Genomic DNA, 11,026 nt, shown 5'->3' with positions numbered 1-11,026 from the left:
GTATATGTGTGTGTAGGGTTATATCTGATTTTTTTGGCTCACTTTCCCCCTTTCTCATTTGTAGTTTTCCTGTCTCCCTTTAGGTCCCAAGGGAGGCCAGGCCCATGGTTTTTTGGAGACACCACTTCCCTGCCACGTATGCACCGAGCTCAGCTCAGAGGCTGCCTGCAGTGTGGCAGGCTGTTGCGGGGGGGCCTGGTGGAGCGAGGGCGGTTGGGCAGGGCAGGAACCCGTGCCACACTCCCGGGTGGGCAGGGCAAGAGGGACACAAGGGAAACCTGGGCCCTGGCTTCACCTGCCTGTGGACCCCGTCTTCCGACCCTGCTTCCCAGGGCCCCGGGCTGGGTGAGCAAACTCTGAGAAGGGGGTCACAGCGTCTGTGGGATTGGTGTCTTGAGGTACCCAGCAGAGGCCTGTAGGAGCTGGAGTTCTAAGTCTTCTATACAGGAGACCATTCATTTTGTACATTTTGGAGCACCTAGCAGGTATAGGTACTGTGCTAGGCCCTGGGGGTACCACTGGAAGCACCTCAAAAATGAATCTAATTTCTCGTTTCCTCCCCCACTGCATCTCACTGCTTTAGAATAGGCCCCCATCAATTCTGTACCATTGCCACGATGTCCTTTAAACAGGTCTCCTGGCTTCAGTCTCTCCCCATTACTTCCAGTCCTCCCCACCCCATCCCACTCAATATGCCATGTGAGTCGGCTGACACAGTTCTGAACCTGTCACTTTCCTGCTCAGAAACATTTTACATAACCTCTGTTAACAGTTTCCTGTGTATCCTTCCAGAAATGTTCTCTCTATGCATAATTTCTCTCTCTCTCTCTCTCTCTCTCTCTCTCTCACACACACACACACACACACACGCGCGCGCGCGCGCACACACACACGCACACACACACACACACACCCTATATCCTTTGTTTTACTTAGGCTGGACCACAGTACGTACACACTGTTCTGTATCCATTTCTTGGTAGTTTTCCAATTCAGCACACTTTAAATCCTTCACTCTTTTTAAAGATTGTCTACGATTCTGCTATGGGCATATTTTGGGATGAAACTGAGTGTCCTAGACTTAATTTTTTTTTCCCCACCCCCCCTGCCCAAATTCATAAGTTGAAAACAATCGCCCAATGTGGTGGTATAGAAGATGGGTCCTTTGGGAGGGGCTGAGGTCGTGAGGGCTCAGCCTATGAGGGACCTAAGTGTCCTTATAAAAGAGACCCCAGAGAGCTCCCTTGCCGTTTCCACTATGTAAGATACAGAGAGAAGACATCCATCTGTGAACCAGGAAGAGGGTTCTCACCAGACACCAAACCTGTCAGTGCCTTGATCTTGAACTTCCCAGCCTCCAGAACAGTGAGAAATAAATTTCTGTTGTTTATAAGCCCCTCAGTCTATGGTACGTAGCAGCCTGAATGGACTGGGACACTGAGAAATCCCTTTCAAGAACTGGGATGCCCTTGACCAGAAGCTTTTGTGATATTTTCTGGGAGATAATTTTTGATAGCTCATTCATGGATTTAATAATCATAAGCCACTTATTTTAAAGTGATTATTATAATTGTGCACTGGCAGAAATTGAATATTCAAGTGTAGTTAGTTTAATTCACTGTAAAAGAATTTCTTTTAAGATTATCTAATAACTTCCTGTGTTCAGTTTGCTGTTGGGAGTGGGGAGAGGAGAGGAATTTAAAAGCTTAAAGTTAAAAAAATTGCTGTGGTTATTTGAAAAATACATTTGAGGTATGTAAATGTGATGGACCAGGTCTGGTCAAGAAAAAGAACTGAGCAGAAGCAGGAATAATTATCATAACATTTATTGACCACCTCTGGGCTAGGTTCCATTCTAAGCACTGTACATGAATTAAATTGTTTAATCATCGCTACAGTCTTATGATGAGGAAGCCCGACACAGAGAGGTTAAATAGCTTTCCCAAGATCACATGAAGTTTCCTAAACACACAGAAGTGCTGGAAAAAATATAAAATCATATATATGTGATAGAAATATATATTTTATCTCAAGAGCAAGAAAGATAAATCTCCAGGTGCCATAAATAAATAGACTATTCTTAGGTCATTCTTTGTCTACCCTGGTGTTATCGTTCTTCAGGGACTGTTATGTGGCCAGGAGATGTGTTTATTTTAATTTAACGACTGTGGGGGAATAAGAATCTAAGCCTTTAGACCTGAACACAGCAGGAAGTTTAGAGAGAAATTATGGCTCGGAAGTTGTGTGTATATGTCAATTCCAATCTCCCAGTTTACCCCTCCCCCCTTATCCCCTGGTAACCATAAGTTTGTTTTCTACATCTGTAACTCTATTTCTGTTTTGTAGATAAGTTCATTAGTACCCTTTTTTTAGATTCCACGTATAAGCGATATCATATGGTATTTGTCATTCTCTGTCCGAGTTGCTTCTCTCAGTATGACAATCTCTAGGTCCATCCAGAAACGCTCTTGATTCTGGGTTGTAGTAGCAGATGAGGCATACGGTCTGTACTCATGCAGCTTCGAGGCCACTGTGATATTGTTGCTCTAATTTTTCAGAAGAGGAAACTGAGGTCCCAAGCGGTCAAGAAGTTGTTCTGCTCACCCAGCTGACCCTGGCAAAGCCAGAAGAGGAGCTGAGTCCTGCGTGGCTCCAGCGCCTCCTCTTCTGTGTCCCTGCACTTCCAGACTCACCCAGGCCCTGGGAATTCTATTTCCCTCTGTGCAGACATTCTGCTCGATGCATCCATTTAAGAGGTGAGCTTGACTCAGGCTGCATGTGGCTCATTCTGATTCAGCATGACTGTGTAGAGAACTAGACAGATTTCATGAGAGGCAGCACCCTAACCAGGCCAAGGCTGGGTCTGTACACCGATGCCGCCTTGGAGCATGCCGGCAGGTGAGTGGGTGGCAGAGGTCAGGGCCTCCCTTAGGTGTTTATAGGCACAAGCCCGACAGAGGAGACCTTGAGGCTCCAGGTGAGGCTGGAGGAATACGGGGGCTGCATTGTTCTAGAAGCTGGGTTCCCACAGCCTCTGCTCACATCCCCGACTTCCAGCCCAGGCCCCAGGATCCAACCTGGAATACATGCCTTGAGGTACACCTTCTCACTTCTCAGAGAGTTGACCTGCCTGTTTCTTTGTTGGCATAAACAAGAGTTCTTCTGTACCAGGTAATTATGGAGTGATGGTGTGACATTTGGGGATGCCTCGGACGATGGCAATTTTAAAGAGCGTGCCAGCTCATGTCCCCTCAAACCCCTGATACGGCACCCACTCTGTTCTTGGGGTGTCCAGAGGACATGTCAGACGACGAATGTGGGGAGAAGGCTCAGCTCAGGAGAACTCCTAATTCTGCCCTCAAGTTATTGCTGGTCTGAACTTCCAGAAGGATGCTCAGTGGTCTTGTGCTGGCGTGGGTGTTGAGAGAGGTTCTCTCAGCTTGGGGTGGGAATCCCAGCTAGCTGGGCCCGAGCGGAGTTGTTGAACCCTCTGGAAATGGGGTTTTCTTGGGAAGAGGCTGCTTGCTCTGCTGGTGCTGTTGACAGACTAGATGCCCGCAGCTGCCTGCTCTTTGCAGAGAGGCATGATTTCAACGTGGTAGCCAACAGGCAAATGCTGTACCCCAAACTGACCCAAGGTCAAGGGTTTTCCTCTGGGAAGGCTGCAGTGTGCCTCTCTCGTGCTCCCCAGGGTTACTGGCTCGCATTGTTCGGGGCTCCCAGAACAGGGCAGGGACCAGGGCTTATCTGTTTATCTGTCTTCTGGTACACATGAGGAACTCAATACAGATTTGTAAACTGCCACAGCATCTTCCTAAAGTGGGCGGGTGAATGCTGACAACAGAGCCCCTGGATCCGGACGGTGCCCATGAGGTTGTGCTCCCAGCAGGAGAGGGGCAAGCAGGGACCCTCCACTGCTTGCCTTTTTCTGAGGAAGCCTTTCAGCCCTCCGAGTCCTGGCTGTGGGTCTTGTGGCGTGTGGTCCCGGTGGTTACGGGCGCGGGTTCTGGAATCTGGCGGGTGCAGGCTCAGATCCACCCGTCTCCACCACCGACCCCAGGAAGTCATCCACTGCCTCCCTGACCCATTCCTCAGCTTCCCTGCTTCTGAGATGGCAGCGCTAAAGCCGGCCTCGTGGGCTGTGTGGAGATAAGGGAGCTTCCTTTTATAAGCTGCTTCACTCTGGACTCAGCACCCACAAGACCACAAACCATGGCAGCTGCTGGTAGCCTCAGGCAGGACTGTCTGAAACCGCTGCTATTCAACTACTTTTGACCTACGAAATGGCAGTTTCTTTCTTTCTTTTTCATTCTTTTTAAAACATCTTTATTGGAGTATAATTGCTTTACAATGGAGTGTTAGTTTCTGCTTTATAACAAAGTGAATCAGCTATACATATACATATATCCCCATATCTCCTCCCTCTTGCATCTCCCTCCCATCCTCCCTATCCCACCGCTCTAGGTGGTCACAAAGCACTGAGCTGATCGCCCTGTGCTGCATGGCTGCTTCCCACCAGCTAGCTATTTTACATTTGGTAATGAGAGGGTGGCATGTACTTATATATACTACGAAATGGCAGTCTTGTTCAACCCGACCCTGTCTTCTCTCCGACTGTTTTATGCTGGCGGGTGAGACCGGGCTGTGCTGAGGGCTCTCCCCTCCCCCAGGACTTGGGTCCCAGCTCAGCCCCCTCCCTGGAGATGGAGGGGCCAGCATGGCAACCCCTAGAGCTCCCTTCTTGCCAGGTGGGGAGACACAACCCAGGGAGGTGGGTTTTTACCCAAAGATACACACCTGGTAGGAGTGGACCCAGGACCAGAATTCGAAGTTTTTGACTCCTAATTCAGTTCTCTTTCCACTAAGCCAGTCTGAGGCCGCTGCCAGTTTGGAGCCAGAGCCAGTGGGCCAGCTACTTACATGTGGTGTCAAAGCATCACTGGAAATGTAATGAGGTTCAGGAAGATGGCATTTTCCAGAACTCCTCTCGGAGGCAGTATTGCACGGGGTTAGAAGTGTTTTTTAGCTCCAGCTTGGACACTGAAGGGTTGGGTGAACTCAGTTCTCTCATCTGTACAATGGGATAATAATAGTGTCTAGGGCTTCCCTGGTGGCGCAGTGGTTGAGAGTCCGCCTGCCGATGCAGGGGATACGGGTTCGTGCCCCGGTCCGGGAAGATCCCACATGCCGCGGAGCGGCTGGGCCCGTGAGCCATGGCCGCTGGGCCTGCGCGTCTGGAGCCTGTGCTCCGCAGCGGGAGAGGCCACAGCAGTGAGAGGCCCGCCTACCACAAAAAAAAATAATAATAATAATAATAGTGTCTACATCACGGGGGTGTCGTGGGGATTAAATGAATAAGTATTTGTAATTTGTATTGTAAATAATACAGTTTGTAAATACAATTTACAAAACATTTTAAAAAGTATTGTAGGGTATTTAAAGAATGTCCAGCACTTTGTAAGAGCCACTTAAGTGTTTGCTCTTATTATTATGAAGACATTTGGGGATTGGTGCTGCTGATGGGTGTGCGACTTTGGGCCAGCGCTGAGTTCCTGAGGATAGAGAACAGTCCTTAAACGGACACTGAGGGCCCCTTTTCCTTCCCCATCCCCCGTCCTGTGCTGGCTTTGGCTCTAAATACACACATGACAAATACTTACACTAGCAGCCCATAGGGGCTGGGGTTAGCGTGTGTCCACAGCTTTCCTCCTCCATGCCAACATCTCTTCCACAGGGGCATCATTGTCGGCCTCACAGGTTTTACAGAGCAGGGCATTTGTGGGCATTTGTGAGGTCAAATAAGGCCATCCTTGTCAGGTGCTCGGACAGGTCCCAGCCCTAGTGACCACTATTTGGTTTGGGGCAATAATAGTAACCCCACCCATCCCCATTAGAACACAAACTCCACAAGGCCAGGGATCTATGTTTATTCACAAAGCATCCCAAGTTCCTTGAACAATGCAATGCACAAGGTAAGAACACGATAAATTTTTGCAATATGAATGAATAAATTTCTCCCCATCCTAAAGGAGATTAGAGTCTAAAAGAGGACTCCAGAAAACAGTCACAGACTCTGTGGAAATCAATTCAGCCTATTTTAAACTGGGACATTCTCAACTCCTCCCTAATTTGCCCTCCCAACCCTATTAATTTTACTGCTTCCCAGCTCTAAGAGCTGAGCTCCTCTTTCAGCGGTCACTGTCTCTGCTCCACCCAGGCTTTTACTTTATCTCACCTGGAAAATTGCAACAGACTCACTCTCTGTCCCCTTGTACCCTGAAGCCAAAAGAAAGACTTCCTCAAAAGCCGATCAAGTGAGATCACCACTCCCTTGCCTAAAGGAGTTTGAAATCTTCCCATTACCCCCAGGCTAAAGTCCAGCTCCAATGGCCAATAAGCCCATGCAAAGATGCCCACCATCATTAGACATCATTGCACCAAATGCCAATCAAAACCGCAGTCAGATACCACTTCACACCCACTGGCATGGCTATTATCAAAAAAGACACAATATAACCAGTGTTGATGAGGATGTGGAGGGATTAGAACCTTAATACATTGCTTGTAGGAATGTAAAATGGTGCAGCTGATGTGGAAACAGTCTGGTAGCTCCTCAAAAAGTTAAAAAAAAAAAAGTTAAATATAGAATTACCATATGACCCAGCATTTCTACTCCTAGGTAAATACCCAAGAGCTTAAACAAACCCTTGATCAATTTTCTAGAACTGCACCTTTCTCCCTGATTTTTATTTCTACTTTTAATATATCTTTCATAACAAAACGTCAACTTAGCCACTGCTATGTCTTCCAAGTCCTGTTTTCTTGGACTGCCCTTTGCAGGTCTAGATTTTTGCTTTTTTTTTTTTTTTTTTTTTTTGTGGTACACGGGCCTCTCACTGTTGTGGCCTCTCCCGTTGTGGAGCACAGGCTCCGGACGTGCAGGCTCAGCGGTCATGGCTCACGGGCCCAGCTGCTCCGCGGCATGTGGGATCTTCCCGGACTGAGGCACGAACCCGTGTCCCCTGCATCGGCAGGCGGACTCTCAACCACTGCGCCACCAGGGAAGCCCTGCAGGTCTAGATTTTATCATGAAGACTTAGTTCTTCCACCCGTGTTTAGGCAATCGCATATTTTTACATTGTCCAAACAATAGTATTCATAATGGATTAAGTAAAATACTGATAGATTACATTTCTTTCTCAAAAATGTTAAATTAAGTTTTAAATAGATAATATACGTACATGGTAGGGAAAATGCAAGCAGTTGGAAAGGGTGTACAGAGAAGCTGTGTGACTCTTAGGGCTCACCCTGCTTTCTACTTTCCCTCCCCAAGCTCGCGTTGGAGGTGGGGCTCCCCAGGAAGCAGGCTCTGACGCAGGTGGTTTGTAGGGGAGTCTCCTGGGGTCAGTGCTGTGCAAAGGAAGGGAGGGCGGTGGGAGAGGCAGAGGGAGAAGCTGGGCCGCGAGCCCCAGGGAAGCCTCAGCTGAGCCCACAGGGAACCCTGGAGCTGGGACCCTTCAGAGCATCTGAGTTAGGACAAGGGGACCGGGTCTTTATATTCTGGGCAGGCCAGTCTTCAGATACAGTGCTTTCTGGGGTATGACCAGGAAGAGGAAGTTCTTTTCAGCCCCCTGAAGGGGACCCAGGTGGCCCAGCATGGAGTCCACTGTCATGCACGGTCACCAAGTTACCTCCAGCCCTTGCCACCCTTTTTGGCCAAATGCTTATTTTTCATTTTTATTTTCTCGTAGCTCTGGAGGATCCTCTGAGTCTGGGTGAGCCCTGTCACCCAGGGCCTCCTTGTTCCATTCCCATCACCCTGTCCCTGCCTCAGGGGTGGAGCCCACATGTGGGACACAGCTGGACCTTAGCCTCGGGCAGCCTGGGAGAACCTTAAGAATCAAGGTTTCCCCCCACTACCCCACACTACCCTTTTTTTTTTTTTTTCTAAGACAAATTTCTAGGGCTCTGGAGTTATCAAAAGCTCCCATGTGTCATTTTCTGGCAGTTGGACAGCTGCAGAATGTCACTCGGAAAGCCCTCCTACCCCACCCGGGGCTCGGTGTTTGATTGATGGGTTTGCCAAAACCAGTTGCAGGTTATCACAAATCTGTTATAAGGAGGTTTGTCAACTTGTAAGAAAAATGCAACACAAAACACTCTTTTCCAAATACCTGCTCCTAACGTCTCAGGGACAGAGGTGCTGCCAGACTCAGTGGGAGGCATGTGAAGGTCGGTAAACAGGGGCTTGGAGTGCAATAAAGGGGGATGAACCCTGTGTGGGAGGAGGACAGGCCACCCAGCATCCGTCAGCTTACCTGTGAGGTGAGCTCCACCTGCCCCGGAGGGCGGCTCTGGCCCCATCTCAGGACGTGACCGCAGGGGACTCATCTCCTCTTCCCGTGCCCTCCTTCAAGCCCCATGGCGTCCTGCCCCATCCTGCAGAGGGAGAGAGTGTTCCAGTTGGAAGCCCATGCCTACAGGATCCCCGCTCTGCTTTACCTGCCTCAGCAGAAGACCCTGCTGGCCTTTGCGGAAGAGCGGACAAGCAAGAAGGATGAGCACGCGAAGCTAATTGTCCTGCGCAAGGGGAAGCTACAACGCGTCCACCCACCAGGTCCGGGTAAGGCAGGAAGTGGCTGTGATTGCTCTGCCGGGGATACGGGGACCAGCTCATCCTTAGATGGCTGAGGTCTGGGGGACAGAGGGACCCAGGGAACCATCAAGGATGGGACAGAGACGGTATCCCCAAGTGATCGCCCGGATCTCACATGGGTTCACCCTGAACAAGTCCAGCTGGCCTGGCTGCATCTGTTTTATTACAAGTCAGTCAGGGAAACTGATTTTGGAATGGTTTCCCTACATCCTTGAGAACCTAAGGGAGGACTAGTTCAGCGTCACATAACTGGGAGAGAGTTGATCCTCTGAGTAAAATTAACCTGGGGTGGGTTGTTGGGGTGATTGCTTGCATCCTGAAGTTCCAGCATGTAGATCAAGTAATTCTGATGAAGACACCCAAAGCTGGCTTTTCACATATGAAGCGTTTAATATCATTATTATCTTTACTTTGTGGTCATTATGTCCTTGTAGTTGTTTAGAGCATGGGTTTGAAGCAGATGGACCTGGGTTCAAGTTCCGGTTCTACCAGGACTTACCAGGAGTACGGCCTTGGGCAGCTCATCTACCTTATCTAAGCCTCTCGCTCTATAGATGTAAGATGGAGATCGTAATACCTATCCCCCAGGAGTTAGAGGTTAGGGTTAGATGAGACTATGGACATTAGACTCTTGGCACGGTGTCTGTCCTGAGAAACACTCACTGGGGGATAGCTATTAATGAATAGGGATAGACAGCAGAGCTGCAGCATCTATGACATATGCCCGGGGACTGTGGAAGCTCACTGTGAGTCCTAGCATCGAGGCGCTGCCCCCTCCTAGGCTACATTAATAGAGGATGGTGTAGAGAAGGTGGGAGGTGATTGTTATATTCTGTCACACACAGTAGTTATTACTAGGGCTTTACTTTTCAAGAATGGGAAGCTGGACTGAGCTGGTAGGTTGAAGGAGCCAGGATGGAGCTGCGAATGGCTGGTGCCTGAATCATCTTTGTACTTGAGGTCTAGTACATCATAGGTGTCCTGGATGTATGCTGGTGGGACTGGGTGGGGTTGGGCTGTCTCGGAGGGAGTGAGGCGGAGCCCTGGGTCCCGCTCTGGGAGGTGCTGTGAGGGTGAATGAGCCCTGGACCAAGAATTCTCCTCCATGACCCTTGATCCTAACCCCATGAGACACACCGCCCCCCAGAGTGCAACCTCTGTCACTGGCTGTTCCCAAGCTGTGCTTCTCCTTCTCTCCTCACTTGCAGTGGCATGCACAGGAGGCGGTGGCCCAAGCCCAGATGGAGGGCCACCGCTCCATGAACCCAAGCCCCCTGTACGACGAGAAGACGGGGACCGTTTTCCTCTTCTTCATTGCCATCCCTGGGCAGGTTTCGGAGCACCACCAGCTCCACACCAGGGTCAACTTGACACGGCTGTGCCATGTCACCAGCACCGACCATGGGAGGTCCTGGAGCCCCGTCAGGGACCTCACGGACTCCGTCATTGGCCCGGCCCACAAGGACTGGGCCACTTTTGCGGTGGGCCTGGGACACTGTCTGCAGCTGCACAACCTGACGCAGAGCCTGGTGGTGCCAGCCTACGCTTACTGCAACCGTCCCTCCTTGCAGGTGCCTACCCCTTCTGCCTTCTGCCTGGTCATCCACGACCACGGGAACACGTGGGCAAGAGGGAAATTCATGGCCCGGGACACCCTGGAGTGCCAGGTGGCCCAAGTTGGTGATGCAAAACGGAGGGTTGTGTACCTGAACGCGAGAAGCCCCCTCCGAGCCAGGGTCCAGGTCCAGAGTGCCAACGACGGGCTCGACGTCGGGGAGACCCAGCCAGTGCAGAAGCTCGTGGAGCCTCCCCACAGCTACCAAGGGAGCATCCTTGGCTTCCCCAGCCCCCGTGCGGGATCAGAATCCCCAGACCGGTGGCTGCTCTACACGCACCGACTGACCCACGGGGGAGAGCCAACCTGGGCATGTACCTCAATTGACAGCCCCTCGTGCCCTAGGCCTGGTCAGAGCCCACCCTGCTGGCCCCGGGCAGCTGCGCTTACTCAGACCTCCAGAGAATGGGCGCCGGCCCCAATGGGTCACCCCAGTTTGGGTGTCTGTACGAATCAGATGATTACAAGGAGATCGTCTTCATCATGTTCACCCTGAAACAGGCCTTCCCAGCTGAATTTTTGCTTCAGTGAGCCCGCTGTGTACTGCCCAAGAGGGCTCTCCCCACTAAGAGGCTGGCGGTTTCCTTCCTCCCGGTGCCCTCTGGACCTGGGAGGCTGCCTCTCTGTTCCCTTTGTTGAAGGTGTGCAAGTGCGAGTCTGTCTCTGGGCTCCTTTCCACCTGCGCTGTCTCAGCCTTTCCAGAGGATTCTATTTGCAGCCCAGAAACTGAAGGAACCTAGCCTCCTGGAGCCCCT

General features: G+C 50.6%; 1 protein-coding gene across 1 annotated transcript; it reads left to right on the top strand.

The window, feature by feature from the left end:
* Positions 1-8,421: 8,421 nt before the first annotated feature.
* On the top strand, positions 8,422-10,802 carry NEU2 (neuraminidase 2; the record flags this gene model as incomplete). The annotated part of the gene is given in 6 exon segments (XM_079709914.1): positions 8,422-8,586; positions 8,588-8,623; positions 9,865-10,549; positions 10,552-10,595; positions 10,599-10,613; positions 10,617-10,802. Coding segments are annotated over 6 exon segments (1,131 nt in total).
* Between the last annotated feature and the right edge of the window lie 224 nt (positions 10,803-11,026).

Source organism: Hyperoodon ampullatus, assembly GCF_949752795.1.
Source record: "Hyperoodon ampullatus genome assembly, chromosome: 8".
NCBI classification, from domain to species: Eukaryota; Metazoa; Chordata; class Mammalia; order Artiodactyla; family Ziphiidae; genus Hyperoodon; species Hyperoodon ampullatus.
Note: the sequence above shows the minus strand (reverse complement) of the source record. Positions and strands in the feature narration are given on the sequence as shown.